The 19699-nt window shown below is 62.2% G+C and overlaps 9 protein-coding genes across 9 annotated transcripts; 5 read left to right on the top strand and 4 right to left on the bottom strand.

Annotated features, from left to right (window-relative positions):
- Nucleotides 1-103: 103 nt before the first annotated feature.
- Nucleotides 104-1144, top strand: CMQ_7166 (mitochondrial nuclease; the record flags this gene model as incomplete). Its single annotated transcript, XM_014314171.1, has 1 exon — nucleotides 104-1144. The coding sequence occupies one exon, from the start codon at nucleotides 104-106 to the stop codon at nucleotides 1142-1144; it is 1041 nt and encodes a 346-aa protein (XP_014169646.1).
- Nucleotides 1145-1393: 249 nt separating this feature from the next.
- On the bottom strand, nucleotides 1394-3521 carry CMQ_7129 (WD repeat protein; the record flags this gene model as incomplete). The annotated part of the gene is made up of 4 exons (XM_014314134.1): nucleotides 1394-1794; nucleotides 2056-3151; nucleotides 3204-3319; nucleotides 3389-3521. 4 exons carry the CDS (start codon nucleotides 3519-3521, stop codon nucleotides 1394-1396), a joined length of 1746 nt encoding a protein of 581 aa, XP_014169609.1.
- A 1588-nt stretch (nucleotides 3522-5109) lies between these two features.
- CMQ_7708 (membrane bound O-acyltransferase) lies at nucleotides 5110-7017 on the top strand (the record flags this gene model as incomplete). Its single annotated transcript, XM_014314713.1, has 3 exons — nucleotides 5110-5542; nucleotides 5619-5659; nucleotides 5761-7017. 3 exons carry the CDS (start codon nucleotides 5110-5112, stop codon nucleotides 7015-7017), a joined length of 1731 nt encoding a protein of 576 aa, XP_014170188.1.
- A 202-nt stretch (nucleotides 7018-7219) lies between these two features.
- CMQ_7081 (prenyl cysteine carboxyl methyltransferase ste14) lies at nucleotides 7220-8253 on the bottom strand (the record flags this gene model as incomplete). The annotated part of the gene is made up of 2 exons (XM_014314086.1): nucleotides 7220-8075; nucleotides 8195-8253. 2 exons carry the CDS (start codon nucleotides 8251-8253, stop codon nucleotides 7220-7222), a joined length of 915 nt encoding a protein of 304 aa, XP_014169561.1.
- Nucleotides 8254-8691: 438 nt separating this feature from the next.
- Nucleotides 8692-12512, top strand: CMQ_7349 (peroxisomal membrane protein; the record flags this gene model as incomplete). The annotated part of the gene is made up of 5 exons (XM_014314354.1): nucleotides 8692-8876; nucleotides 8944-9399; nucleotides 9448-9853; nucleotides 9921-10137; nucleotides 10237-12512. 5 exons carry the CDS (start codon nucleotides 8692-8694, stop codon nucleotides 12510-12512), a joined length of 3540 nt encoding a protein of 1179 aa, XP_014169829.1.
- CMQ_7724 (uncharacterized protein) lies at nucleotides 9428-10096 on the bottom strand (the record flags this gene model as incomplete). Its single annotated transcript, XM_014314729.1, has 2 exons — nucleotides 9428-9863; nucleotides 9936-10096. The coding sequence occupies 2 exons, from the start codon at nucleotides 10094-10096 to the stop codon at nucleotides 9428-9430; spliced, it is 597 nt and encodes a 198-aa protein (XP_014170204.1).
- A 273-nt stretch (nucleotides 12513-12785) lies between the features above and the next one.
- On the top strand, nucleotides 12786-13082 carry CMQ_7177 (uncharacterized protein; the record flags this gene model as incomplete). The annotated part of the gene is made up of 1 exon (XM_014314182.1): nucleotides 12786-13082. One exon carries the CDS (start codon nucleotides 12786-12788, stop codon nucleotides 13080-13082), a length of 297 nt encoding a protein of 98 aa, XP_014169657.1.
- Nucleotides 13083-14948: 1866 nt separating this feature from the next.
- Nucleotides 14949-17368, bottom strand: CMQ_7504 (uncharacterized protein; the record flags this gene model as incomplete). The annotated part of the gene is made up of 4 exons (XM_014314509.1): nucleotides 14949-15966; nucleotides 16014-16437; nucleotides 16489-16850; nucleotides 16911-17368. 4 exons carry the CDS (start codon nucleotides 17366-17368, stop codon nucleotides 14949-14951), a joined length of 2262 nt encoding a protein of 753 aa, XP_014169984.1.
- Nucleotides 17369-18567: 1199 nt separating this feature from the next.
- CMQ_7372 (1-acylglycerol-3-phosphate acyltransferase) lies at nucleotides 18568-19641 on the top strand (the record flags this gene model as incomplete). Its single annotated transcript, XM_014314377.1, has 2 exons — nucleotides 18568-19306; nucleotides 19442-19641. The coding sequence occupies 2 exons, from the start codon at nucleotides 18568-18570 to the stop codon at nucleotides 19639-19641; spliced, it is 939 nt and encodes a 312-aa protein (XP_014169852.1).
- Nucleotides 19642-19699: the final 58 nt, after the last annotated feature.

Raw genomic sequence — 19699 nt, 5'->3', positions numbered from 1 at the left:
CTAAACTATCAAAAACGTCGATCCGGTCAACTTTTGCACTCCCATTCCGATCGACGTCTTCCTGTCGGCCCTCTTGCCGGGCTGCTCTCGCTTTGACACCAACATGTCCAAGACAACCATTGCAGTGATTGCGGCCGTCAGTGCCGGGTCGGGAGCGGCCATCACGGCGGCCATGTACTCCTTGCGATCGGGCAAGCCGGCGGACCTGCCGGCGACGGTCCCGAGCGTGGGCAGCGCGACGACAAAAGTTCCGGGGCCGATGGCCTCGCAGGTGCGGGCGCCACCGCTGCCGCCACCAGCGGCAGCCGGAGCTCGGAAAGCGGGCGCGGACGCGCCGGTCGATCCAGCCGGACTGTTCCAGTACGGGTTTCCGGGTCCGGTGTCGGATCTGGCAGTGCGCAGTGCGCTGGTGTCGGCGTACGACCGGCGGCTACGAAACCCGCACTGGGTGGCGGAACACATCACGGCGGCGTCGCTGGAGAGCCGCGAGGGCGACCGGCAGAACAGCACGTTTGTGGAGGACGAAGCAATGCCGGAGGCATTTCGGGCGCGGTTACGCGACTACTTCCGGTCGGGCTTTGATCGCGGACACCAGGTGCCGGCAGCCGACGCGCGCTGGAGCCAGACGGCCATGGACGAGACGTTTTTCCTGTCGAATATGTGCCCGCAGGTCGGCCAGGGCTTCAACCGCGACTACTGGGCGCACTTGGAAGATTTCGTGCGGCGGCTGACGGCACGCTATCCCAGCGTGCGCGTCGTGACCGGACCGCTGTACCTGCCGAAGCGCGACGAGACCGACGGGAAGTGGTACGTCAAGTACGAGATGATCGGCAGCCCGCCCAACGTGGCCGTGCCGACACATTTTTACAAGGTCATCTACGCCGAGACGGTCGCGGCTGGCTCGCCCGCTGCGGACGCCGCACCCGTCGCTCTCGGCGCCTTTGTGCTGCCCAACGCACCCATCCCCAACAGTCGACCGCTGATCGACTTCGAGGTCCCGCTCGAGATCGTCGAGCGCGCTGCCGGCCTCGAATTCGCCTCCAAGCTGCCAGCCTACCGCCGTCGCCGCCTCTGCGCCGACACGACCTGCTCCCTCGTCGTGCGCGAATTCTCGGACCGCCAGAAGCAGCAGAAGAAGAAATAGGTTGTGGGGTGGTGGGTGTTGGTAGACATGGGGTTCACGACTTGGAAGATGATCTCCTTGTTGCTCACGTAATCTGCACGTGCAATCCAAAACGCCCTATGTGCTTTTATCGTACATATGCAGCTGACCTGCGTCCACCTTTTGTCTGTCGTAAACGCCATCAGCTCATATGCCGGCCGACAGCCAAGCAGACCAACATGAACAGTATCTCTGAAAAGAGCAACCCGCAAACAAACAGTCCAATCTCGCTCATCGCCGTTGTGTGTAGTGGCCCCTCTTCTGCTCTTCGCGCAGGCTCTCCTCCTGGCTTGGCAGCGGCGCTCTCCGCTTGTCCAGCGACTGCTGGTGGTCCAGGCTGAGGCCCGGCAGAGCTCCCATCCCGGGTATCGACGCAGGGAAGCCCGGCGGCAGCCCAAACGGAGCGGCCGTCCCACTGCCACCGGATGGAGCAGCCTGAGACCCAGGTGGCGGTGGTGGTGGGATCAGGCCTGGAAGCATGCGCGAGCCGCCGGGCAGTGGTGGTGGCGGCAGCTTGATGCCGGCCTTCTGCATGATCTCGAGCATCCTGGCCGGGTCAGGCGGGTTCCTCGGGTCGACGCCAGGCAGCGCAAACGGTGGCGGGGGAAAGGCGCCACCGGCGGCCAAAGCAGCTGGCGGTGGCGGAATGTGACCATGACCATGACCGCTGGCGTTGAGGCCAATGCCAGGAAGCGACAGGCCAGGCAACAGGGGAGGAGGAACGCCGCCGTTGGCCGCGGTAGCAGCGGCAAAGGCAGCAGCAGCAGCGGCCGATGTGGCTGGCGCGTGCTGCTGGTGTTGATGCTGGCGAAGCGGCATCTTCTGGTCGACCAGGCCCTCCATCTCGTCCTCCATCTCCTGTTCCTCGTCCTCCTGGCGCTGGCGCCGGTTACCACGTCGGTCCCAGGTGCCCTGGGCCTCGGCTGCGGCCTCGCCGATGTGATAGCGGTCGCGCGAGATGTCCTCGCCCGGCCGGGCTCGAGTCCAGAAGCGGGTCAGCCGGTCGTTGGAGCCGGACACGAGGATGTGGCCGAGCGGGTGCCAGTCGAGCGACCAGATGGCAAAGTCGTGGGCGTAGGGCAGGCGATGGGCCGGGAAGATGCTCTGGGCCGGTGCTGTGGAGGGATCGGGACTGTCAAAAGGGGCCTGCGTCGTCGGCTGACCTGCCGGCGTGTTCGGCTCGTCCAGCAGGTAATGAAACAGGGCACCATCGCTGCCACCGGTGCTCAGCAGATTGGCATGCACGGGATGCCAGGCCAGCGTGGAGATGTCCTTGTCGTGTCCGCGCAAGAGGCAGATGTCGCGCATCGTGCGCAGGTCTAGCACGCGGGCTGTCTGGTCGCGGGCAGCCGTGGCCAGACACATGCCGCGCACACGCTCAAAGGCCGTCTTTGTGATCGTGTTCTTGTGGCCGTGCAGCGTGGTCAGACAGCGGCCGGAGCGCGGGTCCCAGAGCTTGACCAGGTGGTCCTTGGAGCCCGACACGACCAGGCCTTTGGTCGGATGCCAGTCGCACGTCTTGGCGTCCCAGCCGTGGCCGGCCAGCGTGGCCTCCGGTCGGGCGGCTGCAAAGTCAAAGATCTTGAGGGTCGAGTCGTCCGAGGCCGTGACAAACTTGGCGTCTGTCGGGGCAAAGGCCAGGTCGCGGATCGGCTCGTTGTGGGCTGCCAGGCTCTTGACGTTGTTGAAGTTGGGCTGCCAGTACTTGATCATGCCGTCGTGGTCGGCCGAGATGAGCCAGTCGTCGCTGTACGAGTAGGCCAACGCCCGGATCGCCGAGTCGTGTGCCTGCATGATCGTCTCAAAGTTGAAGCCCGTCCCGTTCCAGAGCGTGAACTCGCCGCTGCTCGACGCCGTCAGCAGCCGCCGGCCCTCGGGCGTCCACCGCACCACGTTGACCGGGTGCTTGATCTTGTTCTGCGACGAGTGCAGGTACCGTGTCGGCACGCTGTCGGCCGCGTTGGTCACCCGCGCCGCCGGTGGGAGCATCTAACACATCAGCCGCGAGAAGGGACGCCAGATCGACACACAGGACGCTCACATCGACAATGTAGCTCGCACTCGGCCGCTCCACCTCGCCCGTGTAGGCGTCTCGGTACTTGGGCTGCCGGTGCCGCATCCAGTGCACCAAGGTCGCCCCATAATCCGTCACAGGACCTGTTCAATGTCGACTTTTATCAGTGGCTGAAAGTAGCGGCAAAGATGTCGAGGTCGCCTAGCACTCACGTCGTCCCCGTGCCCGCACAAATCCTGCAGCACCGCCGTCCTGTCCGTAGTGGCCTCCTCCACCACCACCACCCCCTCCACCACCTCCACCTCCGCCTCCTCCTCCATAGTCCCCTCGCGGTTCGTACGCCATCGTTGCGCTCTGGCCGTCCGCCGCTGCAGCCACTCGAAATCAGCCGTCGCAGTCGGCACAGTCGGGGAGCTGGAACCGTAATCAATCCGATCTCATTTCCTCGGACATGCACGGCGCGTCGTCGCTATCGCTGTCGGCCAAAGTGTCGTGTCTTGGTGCTGAAGCTTGTCGGCTGCCGTTTGCTCGATCGTAGAAATCGCGTTTTACGGAAGAGCTAGCTCTTATGCAAAGCGCGCACGGACCATCTCTTCCGTCTCCACATCGAGTTGGCTTCAGCGATAAGTGCCAGTGGCTTGTGTCGTAGCCAGTTTACAATAAGCACATTGCTTGCCAGGTTATTATTCTCAGGCGTGTTGTTTTTTGTTTTGCTACTAGAAATTCGAAGTCTATTGGAGCGAGGAGCGATTTCTCTGCCTGGTCTTCGATGTGGGGGTTACTGGCCACTAAAATGGTCTGTGATTTTATAGGGTAAGCAACAACTAATTTCCAGCAGGCAAATGCGAGTGTGTCGATAGTACAGAGTACAGATATTAGAACACGAGGCTTCAGGCAAATATTTCCACAGCAGAGACGGCCATCTTGGCGCACACCTGTTCCTTTTCTTAGGCAGTCAGTATTAGATGGTGCATGAAGTTATCAAGAACGTCATACAGCCAGGGGTTGTACTCGGTAACCTCATAGTTTTGGAAGTACCTGTAACATGCACACTTCGAGGAGGGTCTAACTTTTGGTGAACTCCTTCCGGTGAGCACGCAGACAGGTTCAGAACCCATGACTACTGCATTACGAATAGAAGCACACGACCGAGTCAATGACGAGTATCACATCGAAGAGCACGTGACAGTGGCGCAAGGACAAATCAGCCATCCGCGCCGAAGGGGCCGATGGCTGTTGGTCCTGGCAGCTCTCCCCGTAATCCACAGACATGGCCAGAATAAAGAGAGAGATAGGACGAGAAACGAGGGGAAGCGGGAGATAAGAAGGGCGGTCTCGGGGAAATGCAACGCAGCCTACAGATGCCGTCTCCGCCGGTCTTGGCCTCGTATGATGTTGCGTTTGGCTCCTCCCTCTCCCTGCTCCTCGACTGTTTCCCTGTTGCGGTGCATCTATTGTGCTCTAGGGCATGCCTGCAGCCTGCATGCCACCCCGCAGCCAATCGTATCTTACGGGCAAAGGTTCTCTGCTGTGTGTGCTCCGTATGCATGGCGCTATCTCGAGAAGGCTGGCCAACAATCGCAGAGAGCTGTCCGGTCGGGGTCGCATAGTCCAATGCTAGAGCTGGCTTGCAGAATGCAGCAGCAACACTCCGTACTCCTTCGCACTCCGTAAATGCTCCGTGTTCCAACAGGCCCATGCCACCCTGCATCTGCTGTTCGACTCGCGTTGTCGCTGTGATCCCTGAACTATGTCTTGTCCACGTACGCGTATATATGGGCAGACTTGGCACTTCTTTCCGGCTGACTCGCTCCTTCTTTCCCCCAAGGCCCTTCCCACATATTGCCACCTTCCAGTCTGGGCGTCTTAGCTGCGGCCCGCTTGTTCTGACTAACACACGTATACCTCTTTTTGCGGAGCCTTTTCTCACGTCATGTTTCAAGACGTCCAATTCTCGGCCCCCTTCCTCCAGCTCTACAAATCCCGACGCAGCAGCCTACGACCTCCCTCTGCCCCTGTTCCGCCCGGCGATGGGCGAATCGCCATGGACGCGGCAACGGTGACCAGCTGCCAGGCGTCCGCCGACAGCGGCTCCAACAGCAACAACACATCATCGCTACGTCGATCCAAGACAGGAAAAGATGCAGCAGCAGCAGCAGCATCACGACCACGACTACCACCAGCTGAGGCGGGCACGCGGCCAGCGGGCGACTCCCCGGCCATCCAGCAGCTGCGCAAGGTGATTCGCTACAAGTACCGTCACGTCGCGGCCTACCACACGCAGTCACAACCGACGTGTCTCAGCACCGACAGTGCTACCTCACCCAGCTTCCTGGGCTTTCGAAACCTGATGGTCATCGTTCTAGGTGAGTGGTGGCGGTGGAGATGATGAGTGTGATGGATGTCTGTGCTACTCGTGCACGTGCTGACACGACGCCGCAGTGGTCGGAAACCTCCGTTTGATGCTGGAGAACATCCAAAAGGTGAGACATTCCCAGATATGCATCGGGCATTGGGCATCGAGCATCGAGCATTGGTTTTACTACCAGCGGGCCCCCGGATTTGGCTGACAGTCGATCTACAGTACGGCGTTCTGATCTGCATACGCTGCCATGACTTCCGCCCACACGACGTGCTGCTGGGCCTCGTGCTGTCCCTGGCCATCCCGCTCCACCTGCTGTTCGGCTACCTGATCGAGCTGGCGGCCGCACGCCAGGCACAGCTGTGGCGGCAGCGACAAGCCAACAGCAAGCGGGCCAGGCTCGGCGGCCGCAGCCCAGACACGGGCACGTCCAGCCCAACCGAGGACGAGAGCCGTCGGTTCCGGGCGATGTGGCACATGGTGGCATGGCTGCACGCAATCAACGTGACGCTCGCGCTGGCGGTAGCCTCGTACGTGGTGTACTTCCATATCCACCACCCGCTGATCGGCACGCTGGCTGAGGTGCACGCGCTGGTGGTGTGGCTCAAGACGGCGTCGTACGCCTTCACGAACCGCGACCTGCGACACGCATACCTACACCCGGCCCGCGGCGAGCGCGAACAGCTACCAGCGCTCTACGCGGCCTGTCCGTACCCACAGAACATCACGATGGGCAACCTGGTGTACTTTTGGTGCGCGCCGACGTTGGTGTACCAGCCGATATACCCGCGCACCCCAGAGATTCGGTGGGTGTTTGTGGCCAAGCGGCTGGCCGAGGTGTTTGGGCTGGCTGTGTTCATCTGGTTCTGCAGCGCGCAGTACGCGGCGCCGGTGCTGCAGAACTCGCTGGCCAAGATCGCGTCGCTGGACCTGGCGGCCATTGCCGAACGGCTGCTCAAGCTGTCGACCATCTCGCTGGTCATCTGGCTGGCCGGCTTCCTGGCCCTCTTCCAGTCGTTTCTCAACGCCCTGGCCGAGGTGACCCGCTTCGCCGACCGCGACTTTTACGAGGATTGGTGGAACAGCGCCAGCCTCGGGGCCTATTGGCGCACCTGGAACAAGCCGGTCACACATTTCTTCCGCCGTCACGTCTACTCGCCGCTCATCGGCCGCGGCTGGAGCCCCATGGCCGCGTCAGTCATGGTCTTTTTCGTCTCGGCCCTGCTGCACGAGCTGCTCGTCGGCGTGCCCACCCACAACATCATCGGCGTCGCCTTTCTTGGCATGTTCCTGCAGCTGCCGCTCATTGCCATCACCGCCCCGCTCGAGCACATGCACACGGCTGCTGGTCGCATGCTCGGCAACTGCCTCTTCTGGGTCTCCTTCACCGTCCTGGGTCAGCCCTTTGCTGCCCTGATGTACTTTTATGCCTGGCAGGCCAAGTATGGCAGCGTGAGCCGCAAGCTGGCGGCGCAGTGAGGCGAGGAAGGTGGAATGTAGCAGGATTTGGTTAGCCGATCTAGGTCTTTGCGCTCTGCTGTGGTCTGGGGTTTTGGGGGTTGATTTGCTGTTTATTGTTTTTGAATAGGAACGAATTTGCTGATCACACTTTGGCTATCATTTACATGTTTCATTGCACAATTTCAATTATATCAACATTCCCTGTGCATCCTCGTGTCCGTCAGATAAAGGGCATCTTGGTGCCGACGCGCTTCTGGTAGCTGACATAATCATCGCCAAAGAAGCGGATCAGCAGCTGTTCCTCGTGGCGGATACGGCGAGAGAAGAAGCGCCAGAGAACGGCAGCGTAAGCGGCGAAGCAGACGAAGTTGCCGAGGACGAGCTGGGTGCCAAGGGCCCACCAGAAGAAGCCAAAGTAGCTGGGATGGCGGAGATGGGCGTAGATGCCGGTAGTGACGAGGGCATGGCTGTGGGCGCGGCGCCGCTGGATCTGGTGGTTGAAGCTGCGGCCAGCCTGGGTCATGGCGGCGGAGCGGACGAGCTGGCCGATGGTGACAACGACGAGGCCGATGAGGAGGAGAGGCCGGGCGGGCCAGAGGGGCGCGAGGTGTGCGAGCCCGGGGAGGTGGCTGCCCCGAAAGACAGTCAGCCGCACGAAGCACTCAGCAAAGGCGGCCGTGTGGGCGATGGCGTAGGCGGGCCAGTTGGCCGTCAGCAGGAACGAGTCGACCGAGGCGGCCGGCGTGTTGTGGGCGGCCGTGACGTAGAACTCGAGGAAGTGGAAGGCGGCCAAGGCGGCGGCGAAGAAGGGCAGGCGCCAGAGCGGTGCCAGCAGGGCGACCGTGTCGGCCGAGAGCAGCACCGGTAGCAGAGCCAGCAGTGTTGTCAGCAGCATGCCGGCCGCCAGCACGGCGCCAAGCATAAAAGCCCGGGCAGCGATGCCGGCGAGCGAGCGGTCCTGGCCCGGGAACAGCGACCGGTCCGGCGGATACTGTGTGGTGGGCGAGCCCAGCAGATCCATGGCGGCGGCAGCATCGTGCGACGACACGGCAGCGGACGTCGTTATGGGGTTGGGGCTGGAGGTGGTCAGATCGGTTCGATCGAGAGAGGAAGCAGACGAGAGGCGAGAGGAGACGAGAGACGAGAGATGAGGAGCGATAAGAGACAAAAAACAAAAGCAAAAAGCATGCCTCACCTGGAACGACGCTGGCTCGCCACAGCGGCACTGATATCAACAGCCGTGGCACCGTTCATGGCTGAGGCCTGTCGAGCGAAGTTGGTGATGGATAGAGAGACGATGCAAAATCGACAGACGGGTTTCTTCCTCACGACTGCAAGCTGTGTTCGGTGCGCTTCGTGTCGAGGACACGGACGACAACGCACAGAGGACACATCCACAGACGACGACGACGCTCCGCCAGCGTTGGGCGGCGGCAAGGCAGGATCTTCCTTGGTATTGTTCGACCGTGCTCAAAGGCACAGGAGCCGCAACCGTGTTTTTACGTGCGATTAGCTCGCGCAGCTCTATAGCGGGCCCTTGCGCTCCTGCGGGGTTACAGAGTATATGGGGGGGAATAATATTAGTAATTATTAGTGCACCGCCTGTACGAATGCGGCTATCTGCATCATTACTCTGTACACAACCAGGTATCCATAGCCAAGGACGACTCTGTGCCCTCGCCCTCCGTCCGAATGGCTGCCCCCAACGACATTGACCAGGTCGAGAACCGGAGCCGGATGCAGCGTGGCGACCTGTACTATGCCTTCACGCCAGACCTGATCGAGGAGCGGCGACAATGTTCGGCAGCCGTGGCGGCGTTCAACCAGGCCTCGCAGCAGGACAGCACGCGGCGGCGTCTGGTCGAGCTCTGGATGAGGTGAGTCGCTCGCGGTGCTTGCTGCTTCTCGCTCTCGTTTCGGCTTCTCACGCGGGTGGCCCATCAGGATCACGCACGACGACGGCGCGCTGCCAGCGGCAGCAGCCTCGGCCTCGACGGACGAGGCGCTGCTGGAGGACTATCCCTGGGTGGAGGCGCCGGTGCGGATGGACTATGGGCACAACGTGCGGCTGGGGGCCAACGTGTACGTCAACGCCAACAGCACGTGGATCGACACATGTCCGATTTCGGTGGGCGCACGCACGCTCATCGGGCCCAACTGCTCCTTCTTTGCGGGCACGCATCCGCTGGATCCGGCGGTACGCAACGGCACGCGCGGGCCCGAGCTGGGCAAGCCCATCGTGATCGGCGAGGACTGTTGGCTGGGTGGCAACGTGATCGTGCTGGCGGGTGTGACGATCGGTGCCGGGTCGACGGTGGGTGCCGGCAGCGTGGTGACCAAAGACGTGCCACCGCGGGTGGTGGTGGTGGGCAACCCGGCGCGGCTGCTGCGCCCGATCAAGTAGGGGTAGACGATTTGTGTGTTGTGCTCATAGACCACCTTGGATAGAAAAGGACGAGATCAAGATGACGAGCACACAGGCCCAACCCCAGATAAAGGGGATCCATGTGGACATCCAGAACGGGCCGGAGATGTAGGCGGCGCCGATGATCAGGGCGACAAAGCTGCCGGCAAACACGGCCTGGATTCCGGCCACGACGGCATACGACACCGGGATCGTCCAGAGGTAGCGCCAGTAGGCTGGCCGACCGGAGAAGAGCAGCTGGACCGACAGCGCGACGGCCGCGACGCCAATGTGGAAGATGGCGTACAGGATCAGCGTCCACAGCAGGGTGAAGCGCCAGATGTCGAACAGGTAGTAGAGGCTACCGGCGCTGTGCGTGTCCTGTGGCGGCCAGTAGAGCGACGGGAACGGTGGCGTCGTGTAGTTGTCGGGCGGTCGACTGTATTTGAGGTACGATGTTCTAGCAGGAGACAGGGAGCCACGTTAGCCGGGAATGCGCAGCAGAAACGGTGGGAAGAGGGTCACCACGCACGATCGCGCCATCAGCACGGACGAGAACATGGTCGCCGGCGGCTCGCAGGAGGCCGGATACGTCCTGGTAATGATGCTGGGGTTGGCTGGAAAACACGATGCGCCAATGTCAGGAGCTCGAACGGTTGTGCGCTTATGGGGGTTCCATTCTGTTGACACCATGCGCTTATGTGCATGCTCAAGGGACCTCGGCAACACCAGGGGTACGCGCTAAACCAGTATTTCCGCAGCTGAGCACATGGCTGCACCTGCCGCCAGGAGACACCATTCTCTGTACTCTATACCGACATCTTTGTCAACAGCAACGAACGGATCCCTTGCCATCGCCCTGAGCAGCGCCGCGATGGCGACCGAACCGTTGCTCCGCGCGACTCTCGCGCTCTACCACGATGGCGGCAACCCGAACGCGGAGCGCGTCTTTGGCAGCACGGCCTCGCTGCTCTCGAGCCTGACGAATCCGCTCAACGTCAGCCTGCTGACGTCGCACTTTCTCGCAGCGCCAGCTGTGTGGGGGATGGCCGACGATAGCGACAGTCCGACGGCGGCACAAACGTGCTACCGCGTCATCAGCGTCTACAACACGGCCGCGATCCACGTGCGGCGCCACGAGCTGGAGGACGCAGCCGCCGTGAAGCACGGGCTGACTGCACGGCTGCGGCACTATGCCGGTTACGGGACGGCAGCAGCAGCAGAGAAACAGCCGCTCACGACGGACGCGTGGGCACAGGCCGTGGCCCAGGGCGCCGACGAACGATCGCCGCGCTGGCGTCACCTGCTCGTGCTCACGGGCGTGCTGCTGGGCCTCGAGAGCGGCGGACGACAGTCGCTCTCGCGCGGACGACGAGCCGCGCTGGAGCAGGGCGTCGTGGCGGCAGCCAACCTGGCTCTGGCAGCCTCGACGACCCCCGCAACGGCCACACCGCTCGACGCCTACGCCGTCGTGCTCGGGCTCACGTACGCGTTCCCGCTGCTGTCGACACACGCGCGCGCCGGCCTGCACTGCGACCAGCTGCTGCCGACCGCCGTGGCCCAGATGGCCGGCCCCTACGGCTTCCAGGGCGGCCACATCCTGGCGGTCATCGAGGCTGACCTGTCGTCCGTCTCGGCCGGCGGCAGCCATCTGCACTGGCCGCCCACGTCGGCCTCGTTCCGCCAGCTGCAGCAGCTCGATGGCCAGCAGCCGCTCGTCGCCAGCGCCGGCCCGGCAGCCACGCTGACCGCCTACACAGCCGGCCGAGCTGCTCCTGGAGCCGTGCTGCTCGCCCTGGACACGCTCGTCGCCTTTTCCGCCGAGCTGGCCCAGCGCTGGGTCGCTGCACGGCAGCTCGCCGCCGTCGACACGGCCACCGAGGCGGCTTGGCTTAGCCCTGAAACTATCCAGGTCACGTGGCCTCAACTGTGGCAGCACCTGCGCAAGGCACTCTATGCCGTCGTCGCCGTGCTGCAGGCCGTTGTCGGCCGCAGCCTGCTGGACCGCTCGCTCGCCGGCAGCAACGTGGCCGCACCGCGGCTCGCCGCCACCGTGCTGCAGGTCCTGCACGGCTTCTTCTTCGTGTCGTCGCGCCAGGGCGCCGACAGCTTCCAGGCCTACCAGTTCACCTATCTAGCGGCCATCGACCTGCTGGCACGCTATCCCGACGCCGCGGCCGGCTTCCTCGACCGCCTGCTGGCCACATCACCGCCCGTCGAGGGCACGCTGTCGCCGGCCGCCGCTAACCCGCTTCGCCTCACGGCCGACCTCTTCTACCTCAACGTGGCCGAGCACTTTGCTGCCGGGCTGTCGCCGGCCGCCTGCGACCGCCTGCTCATCCAGCCGGCGTTGCCGTACGTGTCGCCTGCCACAGCTACAGCGACAGCGACAGCAACAGCCGTCTTCTCGCCGGCTGCGCGCGCCGTCTTTGAGGCCGCCCACAGCGCCATGCTGTCGGCGCTGTCGTGTCCGCACAATGCGCCGATCGCGGCGTCGCTCAGCCCGTTTTACGCCGAGGCCCTGTTTGCCTCGTTTCCCGGCCGCATTTCGGCTCGCCAGTTTCGCCTCGCCCTCAAGACCCTCATTCAGATTCTCTCGCCGCCTTTTCCCGTCTATGCCACCCACCCGGACCTGGCTGAGACCCTGCTGGAGATGGTGCGTATCCGGGCGACATCCGGCAGCGCCAGCACGGTGCCGCTACGGTTGGCGCCCGAGAATACGGAGGCTGGTCGGGACGATGAAAACGAAAACACGGCACCCCTCGTCTCTGAGCAGAGTGCGTTCGTGCTGACGCTCATTGACGCGCTGCCGTTCCTGGCCCTGCCCGTGTTGCAGGACTGGATGACGACGACGGCGACGACGCTGTGGACCATTGGCGGCGATCCGGCCCTGCGCCAGGCTGCCCAGCACCGCTTCTGGGAGGTTCTCGGCAGCGGCGAGATGGACGTCGAGCGCGCTGCCCTCGGTGTCGCCTGGTGGGGGAACGGCGGCGGCTGCGCGCTCGTGCTGCAGGGGCCGGCCCTCGGCACACACAGAGTCGGAGGACCGTACGAGCAGCCCATGATGAGTGGCGCACTGCCCGACGGCCAGATCCTGTCGAGGCTGTAGACAGCTGTGTGATGGAGGTGCTGACTAAGCAAGAACGGATGTAAGATAAGAACGATACGATACGCAGTACACAGATAGGGTAATGACGATGCTAGCTGCAGCGAGGCCACGCGTTCCTGCACAGCCAGGGATAGGACGGAAACGGAGTGGGTGCCCTGTCCAGCTGAAGCTGTCGGGATGATGCTACATAGTACGTCGTGCATGATGGAGTGGGTTGCCGATGATTCCGGACCACAAAGAACCCCTCCTTTCTTCCAGCTGCTGGAGCCGAAAATGGCGTCATGGCCGGTCGCCTTCCTCAGCTTCTGGGCAGTCCTTCGTCCTGGGCCTCTGCCTTTGCCACGCCCCTTCCTCCTCTGGCTAGGCTCCACAGATTGGCTCCACCAAACCCTCCGCCACCCCACCTCTGCTAGATCGATGCGAACAGCAAGCCCCAGCCGATTAAGCTTGAAGCTGTGGGAGGAGCTCAAGACCGAGCCGGAGTGGCACCAATTCGGACAATATTGCGCCGCCTTTCAATGGCCCGGTCACAATCACATCGTCCATCTAGCGGTGCTCGTCATCCTCTAACGCCCTCTCGTCATTTCATGTCGAATGGGGACCAGCTCGTGCTTCTGTCGCCAGGTCAACTCGACGCTATTATGCTGTGCTTTCTTTTCCCTAGGAGAACATACGAGAAAGTCTGTTTCTCGTCGAAGCGGTGAGGACAACAGACAACTCCCATCCCTCTTCCGACGTCTGCCTGCAAGCTAGACGAAGTGAGGGGCGAAGCCATCCGGGCTCAGGAGCATAGCCGATCGGCAAGACATGGGAACTTCAATGGAAAAAGGCCCGGCCTTGCACACCCCTCTCGCCACCAGGACCAATCTGGCGAGGCAGAGTGGATACGATATCCAAAAGCAATATACGCAGAGTACATCGGGAGACCTCTGCTGTCCTTTAGGAAGTCGCTAGCTGGTACAGATACTTCTACCTTCGCATCTCTCATATATCTTGCGACGTACCGCTACATGCTGAGACCCTGGGAGGCCCCTCCTCCTCAGGCCAGACTGCAATTGGAATGTGGGGTCTGCTCTACAAGACGATTTGCCCAGGGCGAGCGATCAATGGCTTGGTCACAGGCTCGTGGGATACATAAAGCCTGATATATCCTCTGTTCATCTCCCTTTTTCTTTTGATCATCTCATCCAAATCGTCCTTTCACACATTTTCCGTTCACACATCTTCATCATGTCTTACAACGACGACAGCGTGAGTGCAGTCCTGTTTTCTCCTCGGGGCAGGACAACTTACTGACATATCCCTCACAGTACGGTTCTGGTGGCGGTGGCCGTGGCAACAATGACGATAGCTACGGCAGCTCCGGTGGCAACAGCGGCGGCTTTGGCGGCTCCAGCGGTGGTGGCCGTGGCGGAAAGAATGACGACAGCTATGGCAGCTCTGGCGGTTCCGGCAACGATAGCTTCGGTTCCAGCGGCGGCCGCGGTGGCGGTAGCGGCAACGACAGCTATGGCAGCTCCGGCGGCTCGTCCGGTGGCTTCGGTGGTTCCAGCGGCGGTGGCCGTGGCGGCAACGATGACAGCTACGGCAGCTCTGGCGGTTCCAGCGGCGGCTTTGGTGGCTCGTCCGGCAACGACAGCTTCGGTTCCAGCGGCGGCCGCGGTGGTGGCAGCGGAAACGACAGCTATGGCAGCTCCGGTGGCTCGTCCGGCGGCTTCGGTGGCTCGTCCGGCAACGACAGTTATGGCTCCAGCGGCGGCCGCGGTGGCGGCAGCGGTGGCGGCAGCGGCAATGACAGCTATGGCAGTTCCGGCGGCAGCGGCGGCTTCGGTGGAAGCAGCGGCAACGACGACAGCTTCGGCAGCTCAGGCGGCCGTGGCGGCAGCGGTGGTGGTCGTGGCGGCAATGACAACAGCTATGGCAGCTCCGGCGGTGGCGGCGACAACTACTAGGGTGACCCAGCTAGCTGTGAAGAGTAATGAAATCCATGCAAAGCACAAGACTGTTGTCTGCTTACGATCAAGTCTGGCTGAAGCTTCGTGATTTGGTTGTGCAGCACTTGTTGCGTCGTAATCGAGTGCTAAAGCCATACTCGCAGATGGAGATGGGAGTTTACAGTAACAGTCATGGAGGCATATGGTGAGGTGCCATCACGAGATTGAAAGCTCCTCCCTACTTCCGCAAAACTTCTTGTTGTGCTATTAATTTGTCCTGTCCTGCAGCCACGCTCCAAATCCCACGTGTAAATAAGTAATCGTACAGCTGCCACAGCTCGGCATCCAGCGGATACACTGTCTTTGAATCTCGACCTAGGTTGCCCGCGTGAAACAGAAAAAAAAAAGAGAGAATCTCTCATAGCCAGCCACTTTAGGCGTTCTTGGTAACCGCCACTGCCGTCGCTACAGCTACGGCCAGCAGCGAGAAACCGGCGGTTAGTCAGCAGATCTTGAGCCCACACACCTCGATGCCCTTGCCCTCGACCTGAACGCCGCGCCGGCCAAAGTACTGCAGCGCGACGTCGCGCACGAAGCCGACGTCGGCGGGACTCCAAACATCGAGGCCCATACGCACGCGCGCGTCGCTGCTGATGCGGATGCTGGTGGTGCCGTCGGCGGCGTGCAGATGATCACGTGACCGCATCGGATGGTGCTGGTGCTGCTGTTGTTGCAGCTGCCGTCTGTCTCGTTTCTGCACGCCTCCACGACGCCGCAGCGGCAGCGGTGCCAGCCCGCTGCGTCGGGTGCCGAGAAGACCGATGTCAGCACGGCTGCCGCTGCCGCTGCCGTCAACGCCGCCACCGCCACCTCCGTCGCCGTCACCGCCTCGTCGGCCACCCAATAGTCCGTCGCTGCTGCTGCTGTTCATCTCCTCGTCATCCTCGTCGTCCTCGTCGTCGTAGTAGTAGCGGCTACCGGCATCCCGGCCGTCGTCCTCGTCGTCCTCGGACCCGCTTTCGACAATATCGGCCATGACCGACAACATCTGCGTCGTCAGGCGGTGGAAGTAGGCGATGATAGCCAGCTCAATGCGCGCGCGGTCTTCGTCCTCGTCCTCGTCCTCGTCGTGCTCAGCCTCGACTCCGTCTTCGCCGGCCGCATCCGGCGGTGCTCGACGCGCCGTCAGCGAGGACACGGAGTCGTGCATGGCGCCGCTGCTCCGGCCCGCTCCCACAGACGCCTGCTGCTGGTGATGGCTGTGGAGATGGCTGTGCATCGGCGACGGTGCGTTGGGCTGCAGCGCCAAGTCCGCCAGCAGCGAGGCGTCCTGTATGGCCTCCTCGACGTCCTCGGCGCGGTGCTGCTCGCCGGCGCTGGCCCACCACATGAAGCCGTTGTAGGCCAGGGCGGCCCAGGTGACGGGCTCGACGATGGACTCGGCCGCGTCGACGAGCTGGGCGTCGGCCTCGTCGCCGACAGCGTCCGTCGTATCCTGGCCAGTAGCCGTTGTCGGCCGGCTGCCGCTGCTCTTGCTCTTGCTTGCTTGCTGCTGCTGCTCGCTAACCGCGACAGGCCGGTGGCCAGCGCACGGAAGCGGCGCAGATCACGCTGCGTGGCCTTGATGGGCACGCCATTCGCGCCTTCGACAGTTGGCCACACCATTTTCTCGGCCACGCCGGCAGCAGCGGTGACACCGGTCGCGCGAGCCGGAGGCATGGTGATCAGCACGTCCCACAGCTCGCCCTTCATGGCCAGAATGCTGTCGGTGGTGCAGGCAATCCAGCCAGGACCGCCATACGGCCCGACTGGGTCGCCCTGCACGGCAGCGAGGGCGGCTCGCTTGACGGCGGCGGCGTCGTCGACGAGAAAGGGAATATCGTTGACGCCAATGGTGAAGAGTGGCCGGATGCGCTGCTGTGGCATGGCAGCCGGCTCGAGAATATCGAAGACGGAGATGGGGATGTTGGCAAGAACGGAGATGTTGTACACTGCAATGTTAGCGGCCTGTAACGGCAGCCTGCATCAGCCACTTCACCTACCAAAGTTGTTGACCTCACGCACAGGGGCGTGGGTTGAGATGAGGATGCGCTTGCGCAGTAGGGCGGCGCGGTAGATGGGAAAGACCAGCGGGCCAAAGGTGTCGAGCAGCGCCGTGAGGCTCCAGGCAGGATGGTGCGGCGAGAGGCGGTGGCCAGGCGGCAGCATGAGCGCTGTGCCGTCCGAGGCAGACCGGTTGCGCGCGTGGCGGTTTCTGAAGCCACCGCTGCCACTGCGGCCGAAGCTGGTGGCCATGGGCGAGCTCAGCGGTGAGTCGCTGAACGGCAGCCCCAGCGATGGGCCGCTGTTGTCTCGCCAGTAAGCCTCCAGCAAGGGGGTCTCGTTGTGGTCGGCCGCCAGTTTTCTAACGGTCAGCCGAGGAACGAGAATGAAAACAAAAACCACAGGAACACGGTCTGCTTACCTCGCCATCGCCATCAGTGACTCGGCGTGACGCCATGCCCGGCCCAACCGACCGTAACTGCGCGGCACCAGCACACCAACAGCAATCATGCGGGCAAACCGGGCATCGGCCTCATCTGTCGGCAGGTTGACAAACGCGCTCAGTCCGGCATAGCCGCCCTCGGACGGCCCAGCTGTCAGGTCACCACCATGGCCACCGCTGCCCGTCTCGTCCTCGTGCACAAAGTAGATCAGGTCTTCAGCCACGGCATGCAGACCTGATGGTAGGCTCTTGTACTCGACAGCGCCGCCGAGTTCCAGGCCCGGCGCCGCCTGCTTCCACGCAATTGTGTAGCCGGCCTTGACGTCAAACTCAATCAGAAAGAGCGCCGCAATAGGCGGCCGGTCGGCCAGCAGCAGGTTGTTTGCTGCGCCGTCTGGCCGCGACGGCTGCTCAAGTCGGGGCGAAGTCGCTGCCATGGAGTGTGTTGCTGTTGTCTCGCTCGGATTCTCCTTGTCCTTTGCGTTGTCCTTCTCCCTTATGCCGCTCTCCCCTCTCCTTGTTCGACCTCGTTCGACCTCTCGTTCGTCTTGGGCTTCTCGCCCCTTTTCTTGCTTCGCTCGCGTCTTCCAGCAGCAGCGTTCGACAGGTCCCGGGATAATCTATCTCGTCTTCAGTTGCATCTTCGGGACCGATGCCAGATTCGCAGCGGCGGCGGGCAGACAGGCGGACGGACGTATCGAGAGCACGGTGTAGGAGTCTTGGGCTTGCCGTCGATGCTACTCCGTTCGTTTATCTATGATTGGAGCAGTGGCAGTGCTTAGTATATCATGTACTGTGTGCACACTGTGCTTGGCGATAGCGCGACTTCCTCATTCGCCAAGGCGGCCTAGACCACAGCTCTCTGTCGGCTCTGCTTTCACCCGAGCGCAAACCTGCACGCGTGGAAGCACGTCAGTCTGATGACGCAGACGTAGACAACCGACGGGAGAAGGGCCATTCTCTGTCCGTCTGACCGGCACTCGTATAAAGTACTCGGACTCGCCTCCGATACTCTTTGCAAGGCTGGCGAAGAAATATGCAGTAAACAACAGTCGGGTCGGTATGCATGTAAACGAGACTTTGGAGGGACCGCAGACGACGGATTCTGGCCAATGAACATGCGCTCTTCAGCATCCTAAATCCTCCCCCACATGCAGAATTTCCGATGCTAAAATGGATGACGAGCGTAAGCCGATCTCGACGATCTGACAACCTGTCTTTTCCGCATTCCAGGGCAGCCAGCGCAGTCGAGCCAGACCCAGGGTCAAACACACGGGACCGCATCGCACACAAGAACAGACAGCACATAGCCAGTCCTGCCGTGGCGCCGTCTGCCGTCGAAACAACCCAGACTTACAGACGTGATTGATTGCGCTCGGGTCCGTCTCAGTTGTCGAGCCCCACCGGGAGGAGAAGCCGAAGGCAACGGGATCAATACGTCTCGGAGAAGAGAAGGAAGGCGACAGGCCAGGACAAGACAAGACAGACCGAGCCAGGATAGACCAAGCCAAAGGAGACCAAAGAGAAGATCTTGGATCGGTCTTTTCACCGACCACTCACCGACGGCTCACAACCCGGACAGACACCTCTGTTCCCCTCTTTTTCGTCTGTCGTTAGTCGTCCATCGTCCGATACGATGGCCTCTGCCGTGCTCGGCTGGGCCGCCGCAGCCGTGGCCTGGTTCCTCGCGCGCTACGTGGGCGTGGTAGTGGTGCTGTACGCGCTGTCGACGGCGAGCGAGCTGGCCGGGTTTGCGGCGCGCGTGCTGGTCTCGTGGCTGGCGCTGATTCTGGTGGCGCTGTACGGGGTCGCGACGTCAGTGGTGCTGCGGCTGACCGGTGGCGACCGGTGGCAGTCGGCGCAGTGGGCGACGGCACGCGCGTTCAAGTACGTGATGGCAGCAGCGGCTGGCATCACGTTTGTGGTGGACGACCCGCGCGACGTGCTCCTGACGACGCGGCCGGCCGTATTTGTGGGCAACCACCAGTCGGCGCTGGACGTGCTCATGCTCGGCTGCATGTTCCCGCGCTTCTGCAGCGTCACGGCCAAGGCCCAGCTGCGGCTGTACCCCTTTCTCGGCTGGTTCATGCGCCTCAGCGGCACCGTCTTCATCGATCGCGCCAACAGCCAGGATGCCCGCCAGGCCATGAGCGGCGCTGCCGACGCCATCCGCTCCCGCCGCCAGAGCGTCTACATCTTCCCCGAAGGCACGCGCTCGCACAGCGTCGAGCCAACCCTGCTGCCCTTCAAGAAGGGCGCCTTCCACCTCGCCGTTCAGGCCGGCGTGCCCATCGTCCCCGTCGTCGTGGCCAACTACAGCCACATCTACTTGACCGCCAAGTTTCGCTTCCGCACCGGCCGAATTCCGGTCAAAGGTGGGTTTTTTTTCTTCCTTTCTTTCTTCCTGTCTTTCTTTCTTTTCTTTACTTTCTTTCTTTTCCTTCTTTTCCTTCTTCTTACTCCATCTCCTCTCTTTCACTTGTCCTCTATCCACCCACTAACACTCCTAGTTCTCGACCCTATCCCCACGGTTGGCCTCACTGCCGACGACGTCGCCGACCTCACCACCCGAGTCCGCGATCTGATGCTGCGCGAGCTCATTGCCCTCACCGCCGAGGCTCGCAGCCTATCTAGAAAGGATGCTTCGCTGGCAGCACCCGTCAAGGCCGAAAAGGCCGTCTCCAGCAGCATCAAGGTAGCCGCAGCATAGCAAGACTGTCCCTGCTATTTCATATGTATATATGACGGTTTCACCTCAGCTACCAGCC

Source organism: Grosmannia clavigera (genome assembly GCF_000143105.1).
Source record: "Grosmannia clavigera kw1407 unplaced genomic scaffold GCSC_173, whole genome shotgun sequence".
In the NCBI taxonomy this organism is placed as follows: Eukaryota; Fungi; Ascomycota; class Sordariomycetes; order Ophiostomatales; family Ophiostomataceae; genus Leptographium; species Leptographium clavigerum.
This window is presented reverse-complemented; position numbering and strand designations above follow the sequence as displayed.